Source organism: Leuresthes tenuis, unplaced genomic scaffold, assembly GCF_036924035.1.
Source record: "Leuresthes tenuis unplaced genomic scaffold, fLeuTen1.0.hap1 SCAF_3, whole genome shotgun sequence".
Classification (NCBI taxonomy): domain Eukaryota; kingdom Metazoa; phylum Chordata; class Actinopteri; order Atheriniformes; family Atherinopsidae; genus Leuresthes; species Leuresthes tenuis.
This window is the reverse complement of record NW_027325357.1, coordinates 8,004,143-8,027,543: the sequence shown is the minus strand read 5'-3', so window position 1 is coordinate 8,027,543 and position 23,401 is coordinate 8,004,143. Positions and strand designations below refer to the sequence as shown.

Genomic DNA, 23,401 nt, shown 5'->3' with positions numbered 1-23,401 from the left:
TCTGCAGAGCCTTTATGGTTTTTGTTCATGGTGCTTTTGAGTTGATAACACTGGGGCTGTGCAGTGGCGTGTGCTGCCCTAGATCTACTCTCAGCTTTACGGTAGAGGGGAAATCTGACGTAGAGGCGCACCTCCAGCCTGAGCGGACACCAGCGGCCGGGGACTCATCAGCATCAAGGACAGGCCAACTAGACTGGCTCCTCCGGCCGCAGCGGCGGACCCAAAACTCCCGGTCTGACAGATCCGGAGGTTTACGGTGCAAACAGGCGTGCGCAGAAGCGTTACGAGCTGCAGGAGTCACATCTGCTACCGATCAGGTAAAATAAAAATCCAACATAGACAATAAACGTTTCGCTGCAGGAGATCTGTCTTGTACGGATTATGTTAGATGTGGATGATGTCAATATAACATCAGACTGTTGACCCACATTGAGGATGTCGTTGTTTGCATTGCATGTGCGGCTTTGTAATAGCGCTGCTTTAAGTCAAGCGGTTTTTTGTAGCACAGATGATGTGGCAGCAGCGTCTTTACCCCTCAACCTCAGCTCCCCTGCTTCCGATTGTCCAGTCAATGTTGCCAGGGATACATAAAGCCACATCCATAACGGGTTAAGCGAAATGCCAGAGCTTAGTCAGCTCGATTAATTTCTGTTGCATGCAGGAAGATAATCCATTACATGTAGCCCATTTCTCTTTTGGTTTTCCCTCATTTTCAGACAAGCTAGGACTGTGTCCCTCTGAAGGAGCGCAGATTTTTAAAAACTGAGATCAATTTTCAACATGTCTTGCACCCAAAGAGACGGTGGACCCTCTGCAAACTCAGCAGAAGCCAAGAAAAATGAACAAAGATCGAATGAGAAGAAATGCTGTAAGTAAACTCCAGCTTTCTCAAAATTAGATTTGAACTACTACTGTCTGATTGCTCCAAGAGTCCACAGGTGCACTTGTAACCTAAGACTGTGTATTGTTTGCTCAAGTTCACAAGTAATTGTGAAATTGCCCCTTTTGTTGAGAAGCATCTTGGTTGAGGCTCTGTTTTATACAGGAGTCTGTGAGAAAGTGGATGTGAAGCTGTGGGCCAAAAAGAGAAGAATGTAAATTATGACCAGTGATATAAAAATACACTGTGATACCTTCAAAGGAAATTGCCTTTCTCTCTCAGGACATTTCTTCTTTTAATTTCCTTAAGAAATTACCTGAACTCTGAGTACTTATTATATTTGTGTCCAAAAAGGAAATTATTTTTGTCCAAAAGGCACATGGCCTAGTTATTATCTTTGCAACCAGGCTTTTTCATGCAGTATTTACATGAATTATTAATAAACTGTGTTGACACCCAAGTTATTATGCTTTTTTGTTGACTTTTAAAATGTGGTTTGTGATTAGTTTCGGATACATTCATATGTTATAGTTGCATTTGGCTTTGCTGGACTTTTATTATTTTGCATGTTGTTCTTGGGCAGCATGGGCATCCTATATGACAAATTCTCCGACTGTGATTGTAATGATCGGCCTCCCTGCGAGAGGAAAAACCTACATGTCAAAGAAACTCACACGTTACCTCAACTGGATCGGAGTCCCAACCAAAGGTAAGATAAATTACATTTCATTCTCATTGTGCTTCAGTTTATTCCAACATACAGAGGTGTACATAAATATTACTTAGGTGGCATTTATGAAGCACTTTTACACATGGTATTTATAAAGGTATTATATTTTTAAGATACCTGTCAAATGTTGCATTTGTTCAGAGCATTTGAGTGTATATAATAGTTATTATCATTGTTGTTATTATTATTATTATTATTATTATTATTATTATTATATCACATGATAAGTTTACATTAGTGGAGATACACCCATATATGACAAAGTTCCACATAGAAATGTATGTTTATTCTCCATCTAACTGATGTACAGGACATAAACACCAGGAACATATCCCACACATGAGGAATTATCATAAAAGTGGATATATGAGTGTTGTATATAGAAAGTATGTATAGCAAGTATAAATGTTCACATTCGTGTTTTTATAAACAACACTGAATAGGTACATGAAACGTCTTTTAAAAATTGTTTGCCATTTCTTTTACGCAAATAAATGTGCAATAATGTTGTCGTCTCACTGGGCTCAGATTATTTTTTTTAAATATTATTTGATTAGATCTGATTCATGTATGATTTAGCCGATTTTTTTATATATATATATATTTTTTTTTTTTTTTTTTCTGTGATTTTGGCTCATTTGACATGGATTAAATGTGAATGAGGGCTGTTTTATTGTCCTTAGATTGTTCCTTAGACCTTGTGACAAATGCTCAATTCAAGCAATAGAATAGCTCCTATAGATGATGCATACAGAACAAAAAGCATTGACAAAATCAGAATATGGTGAAAAAACACGGCTGTACAGTTGGGAAAAGAAAGTAAAATTTGCTTTCATGAAACTCTCACTTACATGGTGTATAGTTATTCCAAAGTAGGGAACAAAAAAAAAAGATTGGTCAGCTCATTACTGTTGTAATTGCTTTTAAGAATCAAAATGACAAACAAAATATCATAGTAGTGTCTTCTAAAATGTAAGCCGACAGCACAGTGTGGGTAGATTGTGTTGATGTCATTTATTACTGTTGCAGTGTTTAACTTGGGTGTGTACCGCAGAGAGGCTGTCAAATCCTATAAATCCTATGATTTCTTCCGTCACGACAATGAGGAAGCCATGAAAATAAGAAAGTAAGTTACACCCGTGCATGTAAGCTCATCTTCAGTCATTACAAAGGACATTCGCATATTGTTTGTCACTAAGAGAAGCTATAACTCATCTACTGTGTGGATATGGCATTTCCTCCATTCAGCACAAATTCATTTAGTATTCTGCAGCCTCCTCTGCTGCATCAGTGACTAAGCTGTTTTCTTGGCCAACGTTCAGCTAAGTGTTTGTTCTACCTTAAACTGATAGACACATGACAACGTATGGCCACCATGTGCTGGGCACTCCAAAAAGATTAACCCAGTAAAGAGCCACCCCTCATGGTTTCATGTTCATTTAGTGGTAATAATTTAAATGGAGTTTTTCATGCACGGCTACCATGAAAATGTGACAGGCTCTCGACAGCCTCTCGGTGCTGGATTGTGACCCACATATTAAACCAGCTGCTGCTGTCAATCTGAAGCTAACATAAGCTCTCCAGGGTGTTGCATGGCTATCCAACCTGGGTCAAACAGTAACAATAAACATTTCTTGTCTCAAAAATATCAGACATGTCGACTCTCTGAGATAAGAGACAAAAGTTTGACATTTTGTGGTGTTCCCTTTGTTTGATTTTTGATTATATGAGAAGTAAAGAAGAGTTACGTGGGTTTTTTGCGAATCCTTTGCAGGCAATGACCATATAAAGTCTGGAACTCAAGGATATCAAAGAATTTAAAGGCTGTTGACTGCAGCTGTCATTAGTTGTTTTATTTTTGTCTTCATGCCTTTTGGAGTAAGGGAAACACAGCTCACTCAGGTTAATATCAGATATTTTTAACTCTCTTTACCTTCAAATAGTGCTGGATTGTTGTGCAAAGAAGAATGCTGCACAAGTTGAAGAACATAATGGACACAGAATTTCACGATGAAACGTGTGTTCAGTTAGAGGCTTCTTCAGCTTCTCTATAGCACAGAATGATACAAGAGGTCATTCCTACCAGCAGCAATAACCAGCTGCAGTGACTACAAAATGCTGCTACATTATAATTTCCTTTTAGCCGTGATAAAGTTATAGTTAAACATTATCAAACTGCATTGTCCAGTCAGCTTTGTAGCATTTGGCTGAACCTGAGCATACATTATAATTCTTCACATCACCAGAGATCTAGTGCTACTGGAAGTCATTCATGCCTATGCAATAACTCTACCCTATGCGTTTGTAGATGATGTTGTGTATAAAATGGTGAGCCTTTTTCTTTCCGTTATTCTGGTGCATGTTGATTTTAGTTTCTCTTGTCAGAATGCTGTCTTAGAATAGGTCGTTTGTTTTTTTGGTAAAACCTTGTCTGTCCTTTGTATTCTCGAGGCCCATGAACGGCTTGTATCCTGTGGTCAACTCTTTGTGTTTGCTCTGTGAAGTCCTCTCTTTATGTCTGACTTGGATAATAATATGTTTTCCCAGAGCCACTTATCGCAGCTATCCACCACTGTTGTCTTCTGTGGATATTCAGTAAATTCCTTTTTCTCTTCCCAAAAAAGTGTCGAACTGTAGATTCAGCCTAATGTTACCAATATCTCTCTGTATTGTTTTTCATAGCCAGATTGCCTTGTCTTGAGAGCTGATTTAACCACGTCATGGATTCACAGCAGCAGATTCCATACATGAGATCAATCGTACAGTTTTACCTCAGAGATCACAGATGTTCAGTTTAGGCTTGTGCCCTTGCCCTTTAAATACTGAAATCCCTCCAAATTCTGTGAATCGGTTGATGATTTTATGCACTGTAGTAGGAGAAATATTACTGCTGACTGGGTTTTTTTTTCCATCCCAACTATCTTTTTGTCTTTTTTACTATGTGTTACTATGTGTTTGATGCCTGAAATACAGTAATGGATGCACATTAAGAAGTGAAATTAAGTTTATGAGACCAAACATTAAATATTTTGGGTTCATACCGTCTTCAATTAAATAAAAGTCAGAGTAACTGAAATGTCTTTCATTTGCATTTTCCACACCATTCCAACATTTTCTTATTTGGGGTTGTATAATCAAATGCTCAAAAAGCACTTGGTGTACATGACATTTACCGTGGGATGTGGTGATTGTGTTTGCCTTCTCTCCTGCAGGCAGTGTGCTTTGGTAGCTCTGCAGGATGTGAAGGCGTACCTGACGGGGGAGGGGGGTCAAATTGCAGTGAGTCATCTCTCTATCTTTATGGGCACCTGGCTTATGTCCAGACAATAAGAAATGTGGAGCAGAAACACATCTGACATTAAGGCAGTCTTGTTCCTAAACTGTCCTACAAACATTTCATGACAGATGAACACGCAAAGTCTTTTCTGCCCCTTTTTGTTAGGTTTTTGATGCAACAAACACAACAAGAGAGCGACGTGACCTTATCCAAGCATTTGTGAAGGAGAATGCATTCAAGGTAATGCTTAATATTATTTATTTCACTGTGATGACTTCAGCCATTACCTGGGAATATATGAACACTAGTCCTTACTAACCTTGCAGAACAGCAGCCACTGTGGCCACAAGAGGGTGAATCCCAAATAGCAGTATGCTGAATTGGCCTTCTATTTCTGGGATCCTTGGGAATAGAAGATTCCATGGAAACCCTGTTGAAGTGCGATTAAAAATAAGTGTGAACGGGGCACAAAGAGTAAAAGATTTCATAAAGACACTTAAAGTCATTTGTAGTGGCAAATATATTTGGTGTAATTCAGCAACAACACTGCAGGTGTTATTTTTGTCTAATATCTTCTGTATTAGACTGTGTCAGTCTTTTTTTATGGCTAATCACTGCATGAAAAATGCTTCAGTGAAACTGAACTCATCAGTAAGTTTCAGTACATGCACTTTACCTGCTACAACTGTCGTGCTTTTCTGTTTATACCATTGACTGCTTTCGGTATCATGCCAAAAGTTATAACCATATGACAAAAAAGGGGAAAGGGTTTATAAAGAGGTACTCCAAAAATTGACCTTTTAAATCTTGTAGTAGGAAATTAAATAGACCTTTTTGGTTATTTATTTCGCTGTGATTCGCTCAGGGTGGTAAGAAAGTCTCATTAAACATTACTTTGTCCCACCATAATAGCATTTTGGGTAATACACTTATTTGATTGAGCTCAGCAGTTCTAAATTTTACACTTAGTGGAGGAAAATGAAAGAAAATGGCTTTGCTTTCTTTAGTTTTTGTGTTTTACAAAACTAAATATTTTTGATAGATTCATGAGTTAAGTTATGCCTCAATGCAAATGGAGTTCAAATGGATTGCAAATAGCTTGGCTTGGCCACTGACCTCCTGTGAACTTGTTGTTATATAATAATATCAGTCAGAGGGAGTCATTACTCCCAACCATGTTAGCATGATAGTCAAGAGCCTGACCCACATCTTTTAGGTTGCAGATAATTGTATTTCCATTTCAAACATTAATTTCTATTGGAAAAAATATGAAAAATAAAGAAGGCAACTGCAATACCTGAAGAAAGTTCAAGTTTTAAGACTGCTTGTCATTATCTCCAATATAAGGGTCATTGTTAAATACATCATCTGATTTTTTTTTTTATGTGTGCGCTGGAGCAAATCGCTTCTCCATTCCGAGATATTGCATCTGTCTTATCGAACGACCAAACACAAGACATTTAAATCATTTCTCGCTACTTATAAGGATATTTTTAGTGTCAGTGTTAATGCATTCGAAGCTTTAACCTCTCTGATTTAGTTCAGCTGGTTTAGGACTGAGCTGGAATCCCTACTCTGTAAACTTGATAGACTGATCCCTGGTCCTCAGCTCTCTAAATAAAATGCTATTTGTCATGTGAAGACTCACCCACATGTGATATAACCCCATAAAAATTTCCCATCTTATTCTAAGAAAGGAATGCAGATAAGTATGTTCAAATGTTTAAACATATTTAAAAGCTTTTCCTTTAAGAAACTGTTCTGGTGTCGATTCAGTTGTCTGTTTCTGGAATGTTTAGTGTAAATTGAGCCTCTGAACAATTTTCCAACAGGTGTTCTTTGTGGAGTCTGTGTGTGACGACCCAGATGTCATTGCTGCTAATATTCTGGTATGATCTTATGTTACCTGCCCATAATCTATTAATACTCACTGTATGCACAGTGTTATGTAAGAACTGTATTTCACTGTGTTCAATCCCTGCTACAGGAAGTGAAAGTGTCCAGTCCAGACTACCCTGAGAGACACAGGGAGAGAGTAATGGATGACTTCCTAAAACGCATTGAGTGCTACAAGGTCACCTACCAACCATTAGATCCTGATGACTATGACAAGTGAGAATTAATTAAATGCACCATTACACTTGTTTTCAGGCACAGGTTTTTCAAGCAAATAGTAATGCTGACATTGCGGGGAACTGTGATTCAGAAGATAAACTCTAGATGGTGACAGTATGCAACCATTTAAGTAACCCACAGTATTTACTGGCACCTGCAGGGACCTCTCTTTTATCAAGGTCATAAACGTAGGCCGGCGTTTTCTAGTGAACCGGGTGCAGGACTACATCCAGAGCAAAATAGTCTACTACCTCATGAACATCCATGTGCACTCGCACTCCATCTACCTGTGTCGACACGGAGAGAGCAACCACAACGTCGAGGGACGCATTGGGGGAGATGCTGAACTTTCTCCTCGGGGGAAACAGGTATAAGAGCCTGCTCTCTTTTATAATCCACATCTCATAAGCTGCAGAACCAGTGGAGATAGCTAAGATAAGAAGTACTTAACTACAATACTTTAAAACCCTTGTAGCAAATTATTATTATTTAAATTATTTTATTTAAATTCCCTCCATTTCCCATTCCCTGAACACGGATCTTATGAGGAGGAAATGCCACTAATGGCAGACTGAAACCTCTCTCTGTCTCATCCCAGTTCGCTCGTGCCCTGTGTGATTTCATTGATGAGCACAAGCTTTCGGACTTGAAGGTGTGGACAAGCCAACTGAGAAGAACAATCCAGACAGCTGAGGAGCTCGGTGTGCCTTATGAACAGTGGAAGATCCTCAACGAGATTGATGCTGTCAGTAACGTGTCATCTAACCTCCCCAACTTTACAGTTAAAACAGATTTCATGGAGTTTCGTGGAGTTCTCTGGTCAAGAAGAGCAGAAACGATATTCTGGATGTTATTTTGAGACTTCTAGTGTTGAGGTTTTCACCTGATTTGATCTTTTTTAAACATCAATAAGTAACCTGAAGGGAAACAAAAGGCCTGAAGAACACTTTGAAAAAAATGGCAGTTACAGAAATAACAGTTTGTCCAAGGACTTATGGTTCAGCAAGGGGGAAGTTATGTGAAAGGCACTAATGCTTTGGATGTAATGCAGCTCTAGTCATTAGTCACCTAGTCTATTTTTTCTGTTTTCACCCTGATGAAAGCCCTGTGAGGTTGAAATCTATAGGTTTGTTTTACTTATATGCTCAACAAATATATCTTTCAATATAGATTATTTTCTTAAAGCCGTTTACCTTTTTTTTTCTTTCAAATTAAGGTTCCTTAAAAGTAAATACTACTGAGCAGACAGTGTGCTTTTTGTTGCAAAGAAACAACAGACCAAAACCAACACTATAGCCATTTTTTGCACATCATTCATATGGCTTCTCACAACAGGCAGATATCCAAAACCATTTTGTTGTGGGACAAATGTTGCCCCAATTACTTTGACCATTTCCAGGATTTGGGCATATATGCTGTAGTTGGTTTTCTGCTTCACCACTGTGTGCAATGAAATGTTTTCTATTGAACTTTTTCCTTGAGCCACAACATAAGAACACATGTTTTGTTATTGTTTCTCAGGGTGTGTGTGAGGAAATGACCTATGAGATGATCCAGGAGACATTCCCAGAGGAGTTTGCATTGAGGGACCAGGATAAGTACCACTATCGCTACCCAGGAGGAGAGGTGACCCGAACACTTGTTGAGATGCCATGTGTTGTAATTTGACGCTGTATATAAATAAAATTGAATTGAACTGAACACTCCATGCAAAAATTCAAACAAATTATTGTGGCTACTATTGTCTACTTTTATAAGAAATGTTTTCCTCTTTGTCTTCAGTCCTATCAGGATCTTGTTCAGCGTTTGGAGCCAGTTATCATGGAGTTAGAGAGACAGGGCAACGTGTTGGTTATCTGCCATCAGGCTGTGATGCGCTGTCTCCTGGCTTACTTCCTGGACAAGGGGGCAGGTCAGATAACCATTATTGTACACACACACACACACACACACACACACACATAAACGTGTACAAAAGAGGGAAATTGTATTTTCTATGCTGTGTTCCTCGTTTTACAGAGGATCTGCCGTACATGAAATGTCCCCTCCACACTGTGCTCAAGCTCACTCCTGTTGCATATGGTAGGTCTTCACCTGGAAATAAAACTATAGCAACACAAGACAACATAAAAACAGGATTACAATTCACTCCATTTTGCATCTTGTAGGTTGTAAAGTGGAGATGTTTTACCTGAATGTGGAGGCAGTAAACACACATCGAGACCGGCCACTTGTAAGTTGCTCTGATTTGAGCTGAAAAAAACAAAAGAATAAAATGATAATAATAATCATAGTCCTGTATTTTCTTTTACAAACATCACAGTCTAATTAAAGCTTTGAAATGGATTATCTTGCTTGAAATTTTTTAAAGGAATCTCAACAAATAATTTGAAGTCTAGCGAGCTGTTGTTTGTTGTGTCTGTTAATTTCGCACATTTGCAGTGCACCTGCATTGTATTCCTTACACGTGAGGCTTTGCTTTCTTGACTCCTTTCCTAATGTCCTTGGTTTGTTTTGCTCTGCCCTTCCTATTTTTAACCTCTGGCTTGAGCTGAGAGGCTTCAAATAAAATGCAGTTTTAGCAATATTTTTGCCTCAGTGGAGACTATGGCTGATCCTGCTGCTTGGCTGATCTTATTATTATCATTACTCTGGTTGCATCCTGATATTGAGATTACGTGTATTTGAAAAAAAGACTGCTGTATCTAAGCAGTTGTCACATGTTTAAATATTTTTCCATTCTTGAAGTGTTTTACCTGTTGCGTTAGGGCTCCACTGCATCTCTTCATTAACTTTTTGTGCAGCTTCTTATCTTGGTATTTCTTCGTCTGGTGTCCCGCGTTCTTGTTTGTCCCCAGATCTTTTTCCTTTAACACCTGCGGTATTTCATCTTCTAACCAGGATAAAATTCCAAGGGACTCCGCTCTCATACATCGCCGGAATAGTTACACTCCCTTATCCAGTCACGACCAGGTCAAGCGTCCCAGGCTCTACAGCGTGGGCAACCAGCCCTGGCTACCGCTTGCCCCCACCCCATCAGCTCTGATGCCAGAGGGACTGCAAAGCCAAGTTAGTGACAGAGTTACAGGCAAACCCTCTAAATCTGTCACCGTTAGCTGCAATCAGTCATGTCCCACCACAGTTGTAACCCTGTGTTTAGCATTCCCTTGTCTCAGTTTTGGATCTTCTTGATGATTCCATGTCTTTGTTGCAACTGACATACCTTAAATCCACCCCTGCATGTGTCTTTTCTCCTTCAGGGAATGTTTTGCATCTTGAATGGATTACTCTCTATCAGATGATTTTCTTGCACGACCCTTGCTTCACAAAAAGGCTGTCTCTAGCTTGAATATGCAGACCAGCATGCCACCACTTTGCTGGAAAAATCACTGTGGAGTTAACCTTTACTCTATTTAAAAGACACACAAACATCAGGAGTATTTTATTGCAAATTACCATAATTTATTTTATTCATTCATTTAATGTGTAACTATCATAAATCTGTGAGTTTTACAAATTAAGAAAACAATTTGCATTAATTAGCATTTAGCATGCTGTGAAAAGCATTATAACCATTTAATTGAGAGAAAAAGAAGCGTTGAAAGTTTTTGAATGCATATTCATATTTGTACATCTTGTGTGATCATTGGCTTTGTCTTGTGAGTACTGTGCTTCAGCCCTTCTCTACATTTCTATCTGTCTTTCTCTTTCTCTGCCTTCTCTGCTTTCTCTAAACCTGTCTTACAGACTCGGATAGGAAGCAGTTGTCTGTGAGTATTTTGGAGACTTAGTACTTGTGGCAAACCTTTCATTTTCTTTCCCATGCTTCATTTCATGTCTGTGTCTGTGGAGAACTTTTGTGGTCTACTTCTGTTTTTACAGTTTAAGGTTGGTTGGGTGTCTTTTATCTGCCATCACCTTTGTACAGCAAAAGTTGCATCAGTTTTCTTTTGCCGCTGCGACCTTATCAGGAGCACTATCGCATATTGATTATTTGGAACTTTAATCGATATATAAACATAATATATACATAGTAAAACAGAGTTTTGTAAAACTCTTTGATGTTCACGTTACTTCAGTATACTAGAGATACTTAAAAAGGGTAAACTTTGACTATATACTGTACAATAAACATACTCTAAGTCATGGTAATCCAGTCATGTTTTAGTACTTATTAAAGTTTAGTGTAAGTTATTATGATGTAACACAATCATAGAGAAGGTCATAATCTTATTAATAATGAATAACTAACTGAAAACATGGTATTGAGGCTAATTTACTACACTTCAAATAATGACCTAATTTTTAAGTTCTCCTGGGCCACCAAGGAAGCTATTAGTTGCCTCAAATTGAATTTGCTTCTGTAAGGAATTAATTTGCGATTGACAGTGACATTTCCTTTTTTCTTAAAGGAGTCCTTGTGTGAAGGAATCGACTTTGACGGCCCCGAAGAAACTAGTGGCTGTGTCCGCTTCTGAGTGACAGTTGGACCCTCTTTCTCCGGTTTTTATGGCACAGTGTGCACAAGTTCTGGAGTCATTCACGACTCTGAAGATGGAAATATTTGTTTCTTTAATTCTTTTTCATCCACATTGTTGAAGGTGTTAAGACAACAGGATGAAGTGGACAAGGCCACTCGCTGATAAAGTAACATGTTCCTATTTATCTCAAACTCTCTGTCTTTATGCTGCATGCTGAGGCTTTGCATTAGTATCATAAACACTTTTGCATGTGCAACAGAAGAAATAAGTCAACCAGGACATACTGCATTACAGAAATGGTGTTCCATTGTCTTTGTAAATAGAGCAATGCCTTACTGGACTTCATACATATTGACAGAATTAGCCTCTCCACATGCCACAGAATGTAATAAAGACACATTATGCATTATCATCATGCAAAATCAGTTTTCGTTATAAATGATAGTTTAGAAATATTTTTGTAATAAATATCTGCATATATACAAGCATTCTATAGTTGTGATTCTTGTTGACTGGATTCTTATGCCATCATCTATTATGTCTTAAGAGAATGTAGTCAGGCTCTTTTATCCTTCCTTTTGTTCTGGGAGCACTTTCTGGTTTTTTTTCTGTTAGAAAATAAACTATATCTCAATATCATACTATATACCAGCAGTAGGGAAAGAAATTTAGTGTCGCAGCAAACACAAAACCCCAGATGTTCATTTACTTGTAAGAATTATGCACAACAAAACAAAAAATACCTTCATGTTAGCTATTTGTGTTCATATTATCAAGCTGCCTGGAATAAGTATTTTTCTCCACTGACACAAAAATCTCTTATATTTAAAAGAGGCTGAGGCAAAGTTTTGGTTGATGAATTTGTTATGTTTGACTGTTGATGAATTATTGACTTGCTCAAAGCGGCCTTCTGTGCCTTTAAAGCAAACAATAAAAGTGAATTTTGAAGGCATGACAATTTTGTTTGCTTCTTTGTTTTTTTTTTTTTTTTGTAGAAATCTTCAAATCTGTTGCAAATTATTCATTTGTTACCCTCTCATAACTTTTTCCTCATTTAACCCGAAATTGTCCCCGTTGAAATGTTAAGCAGTTTAGGTGAGAGAAAATTACTTGTTTTTGAAGACTTCAAGCGAGAGTATGGCGGGTGAGACCTGGGAGCAACAGTGTCTTTTTTCTCTTTTCTTTTTCACCATAATTGACGTTAAAATCTTAGTAAATCAGTAAATCGGGTGCCTTTCTGTGGAAAAATAATATATTGTTAACTACCACAGGCTCCAAACATAATGTGTTATTCTCTGGGTCATTATTGTAGAAAACAGAAATTTGACATTTGAAGTTCACTGTTGCAGTCCGACTACTGAAAATATATGTACAGATGTAAGAAAATTCAGCATTTGCTTGTTACTGACAGACTGATTTTCTGTAACCTCGTGGGTTTAATTTAGCACTACAAACTAATATTCAAAATTTAAATTACATGGTACAATGTTGTCAACCTCTACTCATTTCGTTATCAGTAATTGCGTTTTACAGCGCAGATGTGTGTTGTAAACGTCCATAGAATTTAAAGTGCTACTAAGTGAACTACTCCCCTTTTTCGAACTGAATAAGCATTGCAACACATTTTAAGCACTAACTTGTAACAGACATAAATCACATTTTTTTCCAAGTTAAGCAAGGCTCGATCCTGAAGTACTTGACAAACTCTTTGGTCACTTCAAGAAACTATGTGGTCCAGAGTAAAATGTCAGAATTACCTGTTTGCTGTAATTACAGCCTTTAAATGTTTTGCAACAGATATGTATGGACCTGTAAAGTCAGCCACCTATGACTGCCTCTGATCAGAAACATCAAATTCACCTTGTTTACCTAATAAACGTATTTCAGCCAGAATTAGAAATTGTTTCTATCATAGTAGGGTAGGGCACAGCTACTTCTTTGTTTTGCTCAATCCCTCTATGTCTATAGGACCATGACTGTGTTGATATAAAAAAAAAACAGTAAGTGAAAAAAGATAGCCAAATACTGTAAAGCTGTTTTACATATGCAGCAAAAATGTGGGTCATTGTGGAAACTTTAGAAAAACTACCTATAACCATTTATCTCTACAACATCTCATCTGCGTGGGATTGATGAACAAACTATTGCACTGTCTGTACAGACTCTTCATTATATCAATATATAGGACTATACATATCATGTCTGTCTTGTTATTTTGTTTAGCAGCACTTCAATGGATAATTACAAATCTGCCAACTAGTTTTGCCTGATTGTGACACACAACGTGCTTACATGCTGACAAGGGAGCGTCGTGACGTCATTGAGACGTACGGTGGCATCAGTCCTCACTAGATGTTTATTGTTTGATGCAGGAAGGGCTGCAGTCAACGGCAGGTAAGAAAATAAAAGACTTTGCCTTTTTTAAGTGTGTCGTCGTGTTAAGATTTATGAGTTGACAAATTAATGATTTATCAAAGACTGAATGGATGTGGGAAAATTTAACTTTAATTGAGTAGTTATTGTTAAGTTAATGGCTAGGTTAGCCTGCTAACGTTAGCGGATGATAACCGCTTTGATTAGCTAGTCTGAACGTAAACGTGTCTCTCAAAGTATGCAAGTGTATTTATTTCATACATTTTCAGGATAAAACTTTCTGGTTCTTTGACTTTAATGTTGTCACCATTAATGTTTGTTTGACATAACTCTAAATTTGCTTGCTTAATGGGGATTTCTTAGCTTACCTTGCTATCTGTTACCCGTTAAACGAAGTCGTCAACGTTAAATGGAACAAAGAACCTAAAACAAAGCAAAACGGCTGTCAGGGGTTTTAGTGTTGTACTGCTAGTCAGCAGTTCAGTTATTATGTAGGCCTTTATGGATAGTCGCATTTTGTTGCAACTATCAGCACAATTTAGTGACCGCGATCAGTTAGCATTAGCTGCACCGAGCTATCATAGCTTAGTGTTACAGTATATGATAAAGTTGTAACTGCATTCCTCAAAATAGACTGCTAAACTAAGCTGTATGCCAAATCTTTTTTGTAAGAGATAAAGCAAATTACATATTTTCAAACATAGTTCTTTTGCATGTATATTTAGTTTTTAGAATATTCCATAAGTGTTATGACTTGTTTTCAGCATTTAAGACGCATTTATGTGTTTTTCAAGCATTTAATGGAGAACTTTGAATGACAACAAAAGAAGCAGCGTAGTTGGTGCACTGCTTATAGACGTGGTGCACTGCCTTATAGTAATGATGATACAGTCACATTGATGTAATACCTCTAGCTTTGCTTATGGCACACATTTAGTTTCAAATTTTGATAAACTTAAGCAATTAGTTTTAATTTTCATACAGATTTGCATACATTTTTCACCCAGATCTAGTATTTATGATGGGAAAGCCATTCTCTCCAGCACACCTCCAACATTTTCTATGTGCTTGTGGTTTGGACTCTGTGGTGGAAATCCATGTGTAAAAAAAAAAATAAAGTCTCATGCTCCCTGAACCACTCGGTCACAATTTGAGCTCAGTGAGTCTTGGCATTGTCATCTTGAAATTTGATTTGCCATCAGTGTAGAAAACAATCCATTAATGGAAATACCTGATCATGAAGTATATCCAAGTAATCAGCTTGTCAGTGTGTATTGGCAAAGTTTTTACCGAATCATGCAACACAGATTTAACATCACATGTTTTTGCAGGCAGGATGTTGCGACTTCGCTGTAAAACCAAAAATGGGAGCCACCTAATGCAGGGCTTGACTCATCAGTCCTGTGTGCAGGAGCTTAAGAGCAAGGTGGAGGAGCTGACGGGGATCCCCTGTGATGTACAGAAAATAATGGTTGGTTACCCACCGTCCAGTCTTGATCTTCGAAATGGAGATGCTCATCTAAAGGACTACCCCATCAAATCAGGTTTGTTTCGGACATCAAAAAAATGTACTCATGAACCAAATTCTCTGAATACACCTCAGCTTTTTTAGGATTTAAGATAAGCAGGGTTTTAGAATAATTATAGACTGAAAAACTGAACCATGGAATGTGATTTCATTATTAATAGCACCTGGAAATAAGTTATTGATTTTTGTTTTCATTTGTTGATACTTTTAGAAGCCAAATTAAATTCAGCTCACCTCCATTGTATTGTGAAAATGTTTTGCTATTGGCTGATCTGACCTTTTTCCCCATCTCATGGAAACACATCTTATCTCCATTTAAATAGAAATTTCAGATTAAATTAAAATTTTTATATACAGCTACACATTAAAAGAAGAACTTTAAAAGACGAAAACCAAGAACCACTTTTGTCTTTGTTTCCAACGTGTTTAGAAAAACAGAGCCAGTCTGGCCTCTGAGTTTCAACATGAATGTGCAGTTAAAGAGGCAGTGTAAGCCCATGAGGTCAAGACTCATCTAATTTCACCTGCCATTCTCTATTTTAATAACAGTGCTGTGGATTTACAGCTGTCACTTGGAAAAGGGGTGCTGTATTTTCCCATGTGCTGCATTCACAATCCGGATATGAAATTGCTTTACTTATAAAGCTGTTATGCACTGGCATTTATAAATGCTAACTGCCAGTTGGGCTCACAAATGCTGACTGAGGTTTATAACAGTATTTATAAGCACTAGCTGGTGATTTTTTTTTTAAATGATTTTTTCCTTTTCTTCAATGGACAGAACTAGTTGGGTCATTTAGAGATATAACGTCTCCTTGAATTCCAGCCCTCTATAGAAGTTCATTATAACTTAAATAGAGACTCAGTCAAAAAGAAAACTGTTCAGACAGAATGATGTGGTTCAGGCCTGTTGAAATGCAAGCTGAATATTTAAAGCTTTCGAGTTGAAACGGCTCAGAATGTGATCTAGTATCAGCCAAGTTCAAGCACATGTTACACGGTGGTTAAAAAGCCTGTCATGGACTGTGTCATTTTAATTTAAATATGGGCAATAGATTGCGTTAACAGTTGGACAGTTTTATACATGGTAACGTTTCTCTTCTTCCTTTTCAAACCAACATCTGACCAGGATGAACAGTGTTTTAATTGGTGTGTCTTCCTATACAGGAGACACACTCATTGTTGAGGAGGAAAAAAACAAGCCAAAGCCTCAGGATCATCCCATTCTGAAAGCTCCGCGCCTGGAATTCTCTCCTGTGTTGGCTCGTCGAGTGGTACCAGCTGATAACTCCTGTCTCTTCACCAGTGTTTATTATGTGGTGGAAGGTGGTGTGTATGACCCCGCTTGTGCCCCTGAGATGCGCGGCCTTATTGCGCAGATAGTGTCGAGTGACCCTGCAGCTTACTCTGAAGCCGTGCTTGGAAAAACCAATGAAGAGTACTGCTCCTGGATAAGACGTGATGACACCTGGGGAGGAGCCATCGAGGTGTCCATCCTGTCCAAGTTTTACCAGTGTGAGATCTGTGTGGTGGACACTCAGACAGTCCGAGTAGATAGATTCGGGGAGGATGCTGGCTACCACAAACGTGTGCTGCTTATCTACGATGGTATCCACTATGACCCACTGCAGAAAGAGATTCCCGGTTCTGACACCCCGCCTCAGACTATCTTCTCTACCACAGATGACATAATCTTGGCCCAGGCCCTTGAGTTGGCAGATGAGGCTCGCCGCAAGCGCCAGTTCACAGACGTTAACCGCTTTGCGTTGCGCTGCATGGTGTGTCAGACTGGCCTGGTGGGACAGAAGGAAGCTCGTGAGCATGCCAAGGAGACAGGCCACACCAATTTTGGAGAAGTGTGAAAGTGTATTATTTTTTCTTCCTCTTACAAATACAACCACCTCCAACCCCTTTGTTCCATGTCTGGAAACTCTGTTGGTTTGTCTACTTGTGTGATCCTCTACCTCACATTACCCAGTGACATCTGACAATCTGCCAATGCTGTGTTTAGCCTCTAACCTTTTCAGTATTATGTTTTAACTGCTGAAAGCTGTAAAAGTCAGAAATGTCACTGCAGTTCTCCGATGTCACTAAATCATCATGTTAGTCTGTTAGGGATGGTTTCAAATCTGTTAAACTGGATCAAGTAAAATATGCAGATAATTCCTAGGCGTTGTTTTGCTCTGTTGAGATTACTCAATATAGCGATAAACCAAATGTTAAGTAGAAAATACACCATGTTGCCACCACTAAACAAGTGTCTGAATAAACTTATGTGAGTTGAACACTCACTGTGGCTCCACAAAGAGTTTAAAACACCACTAAGAATGATTTGCACTCCAGTGTGATCCCATTCACTGTTGTCTTAAACACAGCACAGCAAGTATGACTGTTATTCATCATGTTGGTTTTGTAGCATTTACTTTTCACCTTTGAACAGATTTGAGAATTTCTCCCAGTAGTGGGATTGTTTTATTAGCCCTCAGATATATAAATGTTCAGCACAAGTAGCCCATGTCAGTGCTCTGCTGGAGTCATTTGTGAACAAACGTGCTGTCTGTGAGGTTATTCTGAATTTATTTAACAGTGGCCATCGAGATTGGGGTTATGCATTTTTAAGTACAATAGCGTATAGCAAATTACGGTCCAAAATTTGCCCAATTATGTCTCTTTTCTTATTTGATGTTGCAACATCATTTATCGATGCGTTTCCTTTATTAGATTTTTTTAAAAACACACATTGGTGCTGTATACATATTTTACAAAGTCTGTAGCTCATAACATTTCTTCACTGGTACGACAAGTTTTCCGGAGTTTAATATCTAATCCTAGTGTGCAAGTTTCGCGTGTCATCATGCTGTAAAAACTTTTACCTTTTGTATGTTTGAATTGCTGCATTTTTTGCTTTTAAAGAGAGCCCTCAAGCATTTTTAGGAGAAACAAATCAAGGAGAGAGGTATCCCATTAAAGAGAACTCTGAAACAACTGTAAGGCACCTTGAATGAGATCAATTCTACTCAACTGATACATTTTTTTTTTTTAGGTACAGTTAATGCTTTTTGTCTTTTGCTAAACAGCATTTACCTTTTAATGTCATATTTAAGTAAGTTTAAGTTTGAAGGCACATTTTGCTTTAACTAATTCCGTTCTGATTCAGCTGTGCCGTCAGATCTTATTGGGTTAATATATTGTGCGTATTTTCTTAAAATGGCCACTGTTTCACTGTATGTATTGCACAACTGGAGCATGTTTTCATATTTTAAGCTAAAGTCAGGCCTCATCTCGTTTACTTATGTTAAACATCAGGTCAGAAATGTTTAATTGGAGAACGCTATGAATAAAATTCTAAGATTAGTCATTGTAGCCTCACGTCGTGTGGAGCCAGTATTACTATTTTAAATACATTTGATGGCAGTATTGGATCCCAAGTTGTTGCCAAAATCAGTAAGTTTAACAGTGGAAGAATTGATTGATCATTTTCTCCTGGTTTACATTCAGATGGTGGTGGGAGTAAATGAGAAGCAAACGTTTTTATGTGAATTGCTTATAATCTGGTAGTTTACTTGATTTTTAACAGTAATTATGGTTTAATCAAGCTTGCATCTAGGTGACACTATGAAATGGTTTGTTTGTATTTTACAAAGTTCTCAGACTAACAGTAACAGTGAATGTTGCACACAAAGCACTATGGAATAACTGGATTTACTTGATTCTTTTTTTTTTCAGTGTTGTCACAATTAAAAGCTATAGCCAACAGTATTGTGTATGAGTCTTTGTATGAACAATTTCTTGTTGCCTTTACGTAGAGCTTACATTGTCATTAGTTTTTTTAAATTTTTTCTTATTATTTCTTTCTGTTTGTCACAATTTTGGCTCAAGATGTTGTAAATCATCCGCAGTGATGTTTTATTTAACATGAAAAGATGATGAAGAACATAAAAAACAACAACTTGCATTTATGTTTATTAAAATATTTTGTCCAGGATACATTTTGAGGTATCTTTCAATATTTGTAACGAAACAAATATATATGAACATTGGTAATTGTGCTGATAATATACTCTGTCCCACCGTGACTCATCTCTACCTGCTATTAAAAAACACTGCCACTGTAAATGAAAATTAGGGGAGAAAACACTTTGCAAACATGGTGGGATTTCACTACATGTTATTTTGAGGCGCTCCTTCCTAATAGGATTTAAGATTTGTTAAATCACTGTTTGACCAACTGGAGCAGGAGCCTCTGTTTCTACAAAGAAACCATGCAAAAGATCAAGTTTCTGTACATTCATTTAGTTTCTTTACCCTAAATGCCTCAATGGATTTTCACAACCCACATTTTTCATGGCTTACATTGTGTTTGCTAAAAATAAAAGATGTGACTAATAACTGAGATCACTGTTTAATTCAAGTGTGCTGTGCCGAGGGATCAGTAGGACACTGACACATTTAATCAATGTTAAGATTTACTGGTATTTTACTTTTCATTATCCCTGCTTAGATATACGGTAACCTGAAGAATTTAGTGTGACAGCGATGTTCTTGTATTTTTTCAAATTATATTTTCGGCTTTATTTATTTTACTTTTTGCAAGCGTGAACATACCAAAGACTCAAAATCTTATGCAGTTTATGACAGCCAAGTACCAAGCACTCATTAAACACATGCAGCCAATGTCTTTATCCACAGGCTATGTGTAGCATGGAGATCATGAAGAGACTGCCTTTCTCCGAAAAATGCCCCCAGAAGTCACCAATAGTAAGATTAATTCATATTCCTATAGCCTTTCAGTAAAATTACAGTCACGATTTATGGATCACTTTCATAATGAGCCTGGCGGCTTGAGAGGGAAACAGATTATAGATGCTGGTGGAATGACGTCGAAGAGTCGTGTGTCTTAAGGAGAATGCTGCTCTCTGATTGGCTAAAAGCTTAGCGCACAAAGTCCGTGCAAGTGTAGAAGAGCCTCGCGCCCACCGCGTCTTTATTTGACTCGGATCTGGAGATGAGTATCCTACCTGGCGACTGTACGGAGACTCAAACAGGTATAGTCGACTGACTCAATTTCAAACGGCTACTTTCAGTACTTTCAAGTAAATGTTTATATAAGTTGATTAGTCTTAATTGTTTCTCACGGTAGGTTAATGACATCTCCTGAGGTGAACTGTTTTTATGACCTAACAAACCCGTTTTTAAATAACATTTGCTACATTAGTTAACTGTGTTTACCGTCATAATCGTTGTTTCTGTGGCTTATAACCTGCAAACTTGCTATTTTCATATATAACTATTGTGACAGCCAAGTCAGCTTCTTAATATCCACAGACTAGCAGACATATAACACCGAAGTATTTTATTCGTCAAACCTTAATGAATCATGGAGGTGTTTGTTTTAAATGTTTTGTGGAGGCTGTTTTTGGTCCAAATAATCTTTGTGATGAAACACGCCATCAAATGAACTTAGTCTTATTCTTTTTTAGGAATCTGGAGTTAAGATGGTTGAACTCCAGGTACTCAAGTTTAAACAAACCTGGGCTAACTTTAATGAATAAGAAGGAACATTAATAATTGAGTCTGTTACATAATACCCTTCAAACAGAGGCTGTAGATAAGACTGGCTTGGCCACCTGCTATTTTACAGCCACAATCAACTCTGAAAAGTCATTGTAATTGGAAAAGAGATTATATGTTCCAGGGAGTTTTACATGGCAGTTTATTTTATTGCATCAACCCCCACATAACCTTTTTTTGTTTTAGCTTTGACTACTGTTTTGATAAGTGTATCTGTATGGAGATAACCAATAGATAAATTCATATTTTTTCATTGGAATGGGGAAAAAAAACAAGCACAGCACCTATGTTGTAACTGGATAGCAGAGCCTGATGTAGCAACCAAAACCTGTCAGTTAATTTAAAATTCTTTACCACAATTCAGCAAGCTGTTTCCAGCTACTTGGAGGCCACAGCAGAGGTTCAGCCCAGACTGAAAAAAACCTTATCTCCAAGTCTCTCTTAGTTCAGATTCAAACATTGACCTATACAACAGGACTTATGGAGACAATTGCATACTGTTGCGACAATACGGGTTCAAAGTTTTTACAGTGATGGGGTTACATGGCAAATCAGGCACAGTGAACAAGAGTGCTTTTGTGCTTCCTTTGGCCTAACCAGCAGCCCTCGTCTCTCAGGTGCTGAAATTTATCCAAAGGTGAATTTATTTTCAAAAGGCTCAAACACGGGTTCCTTTATATTGAAATACAAGCTCTAAGTAAGAGTATCAGTGAAACTCATCAGCTCTCTAAAAATCTGTTTGATCTGGTGAAAATCTAATACCCAAATAGGCATCTGCTAAACAACAGCTTATTTTGTGTCTAACTGTCTTTACAAAAAGTAGTCTCAGGCTTTTATATAAAGAGCCCCAGGAGGTTTTTGTGAATTGGCGGTTTCTGCTCAGTGGCAAACACATTTAAAGATCAACCCTGCAGTATTCTAACACAAGAGAACTACAGCAAGACAACATGGTCAAACTGGATATGGTATAACTTTCAGGAGATCATTGCTGCTGCCCTACACTTCCTCTGAAACTGATCCGAGAAAGGAAGATTAGGAGTGCCATGTGTGCTGTAATCCAAGTCACATGCACTGGGGATGACTAGTTAGATATCTGTCAAACACTCTAAGCTATGATAGCCTGCCGTTATTTGGCAGTCAGGGTTTAGATAGAAAACTTCTGTGCATATGAGACACACCACAATGTCTCAGAATATGATGACTGACAGTGATGTGAAGAAAGCTTTCTGTGGTAATCTGGACAATAGGCTAACTGTTCATACTGAATACATGCAGTCTCTAAGGCAACGCTGAAATAGCTTAGACTAGTCTCTGCAAATCTTTTTCCAAATATATTTGTTTTTTCAAGTTGGATGATGAGGCTGGTGGTGTGGTGGTTAGCACCCCGCCTGCTGTGTGGAGTTTGCATGTTCTTCCCGTGTATACGTGGGTTCTCTCAGGGTTCTCCGGCTTCCTCCCACTGTCCAAAAACATGCAACATTGGTGACTCTGAATTGTCCTTAGGAGGGAGTGTGCATGGTTGTTTGTCTCTATGTGTGGCCCTGTGATGGACTGGCGACCTGTCCAGGGTGTACCCCGCCTTTCGCCTGATGACTGCTGGGATAGGCCCACCCGCTACCCGATTAACGGATTGACAGTATAGAAAATGGAAGTTGGATGATGATTATAATATAGGGGTTAATAGTGTACCTCTGAAGGTACAAATTTAAGTTTGTTTAGTTGGTTAAATGTTAATAGTTGTGAACTTCACTGCAGTAGTGCCAGATGCTTTCCGAAGCCAAAGTAACTTGTCACTTATACCCTACATATACATACCAACATACACCGATTAGCCGTAACATTACAACCACCTGCCTGATGTAGACTGTGCTCTCCTTATCCTGCAAAAAGAGCTCTGACCAGTCAAGGTGTGGTCAAAGAACATCTGAAGGTGTCCCAGAGTGTCCTGTCCCAGGACCTTAGAAAAGGATCCTAAGGTTGTGGGGAGGGTCTTCATGTATTGGGCTTGCTTCCCACGGATGCTAGCAGATCCCATCATATTGGCATCTGGAGAGTTTAGAGGGCTCTTTGACATGCTTTTTAACTCTTCCCAGGCTCTTTTTGCATGGCTCAGTGCTGTCTCCCTGTGGAAAACCGCTTGTTAGGGGAGTGGTGTTGCTATACTATACGGTTGTGGGGGGGTGATTGGTCTGCAGAAATGTTTAGGTAGGTGTCAAAGTGAAATGCAGGATGCAGGTTTTCCCAGCAGAGTGTTGCATTGCATCAAGGTGAGAGGTGTTGCTCACTTTGTCTGTGGTCATAATGTACTGGCTGATTGGTGTATACACATACATACATACATACATATATATATATATACCTACTTATACAAACACAAAACAATGATAGAGGTGTTACAAGATGGTGCTTCTGTCCCAGCATGCAACACAGTGTGACTTAGTTTCAC

The 23,401-nt window shown here is 38.2% G+C and overlaps 2 protein-coding genes across 7 annotated transcripts; both read left to right on the top strand.

Moving 5' to 3' along the window:
* The first annotated feature begins 104 nt into the window (after positions 1 to 104).
* Positions 105 to 12,427, top strand: pfkfb2b (6-phosphofructo-2-kinase/fructose-2,6-biphosphatase 2b). Of its 6 annotated transcripts, XM_072381635.1 has the most exons (17): positions 105 to 317; positions 717 to 868; positions 1,464 to 1,589; positions 2,640 to 2,736; positions 4,823 to 4,889; positions 5,053 to 5,127; positions 6,720 to 6,776; positions 6,875 to 6,999; positions 7,163 to 7,370; positions 7,601 to 7,747; positions 8,524 to 8,628; positions 8,785 to 8,914; positions 9,022 to 9,084; positions 9,171 to 9,235; positions 9,904 to 10,071; positions 10,750 to 10,772; positions 11,415 to 12,427. In XM_072381635.1, the coding sequence occupies exons 2-17, from the start codon at positions 781 to 783 to the stop codon at positions 11,482 to 11,484; spliced, it is 1,614 nt and encodes a 537-aa protein (XP_072237736.1). In that variant the 5' UTR covers positions 105 to 317; positions 717 to 780; the 3' UTR covers positions 11,485 to 12,427. The 6 variants fall into 6 exon arrangements, with proteins under 6 accessions (XP_072237736.1, XP_072237739.1, XP_072237737.1 ...); XM_072381638.1 differs by lacking the exon at positions 9,904 to 10,071; XM_072381636.1 differs by lacking the exon at positions 10,750 to 10,772.
* Positions 12,428 to 13,799: 1,372 nt separating this feature from the next.
* On the top strand, positions 13,800 to 19,187 carry yod1 (YOD1 deubiquitinase). The gene is made up of 3 exons (XM_072381631.1): positions 13,800 to 13,877; positions 15,188 to 15,400; positions 16,552 to 19,187. Exons 1-3 carry the CDS (start codon positions 13,850 to 13,852, stop codon positions 17,244 to 17,246), a joined length of 936 nt encoding a protein of 311 aa, XP_072237732.1. The 5' UTR covers positions 13,800 to 13,849; the 3' UTR covers positions 17,247 to 19,187.
* Positions 19,188 to 23,401: the final 4,214 nt, after the last annotated feature.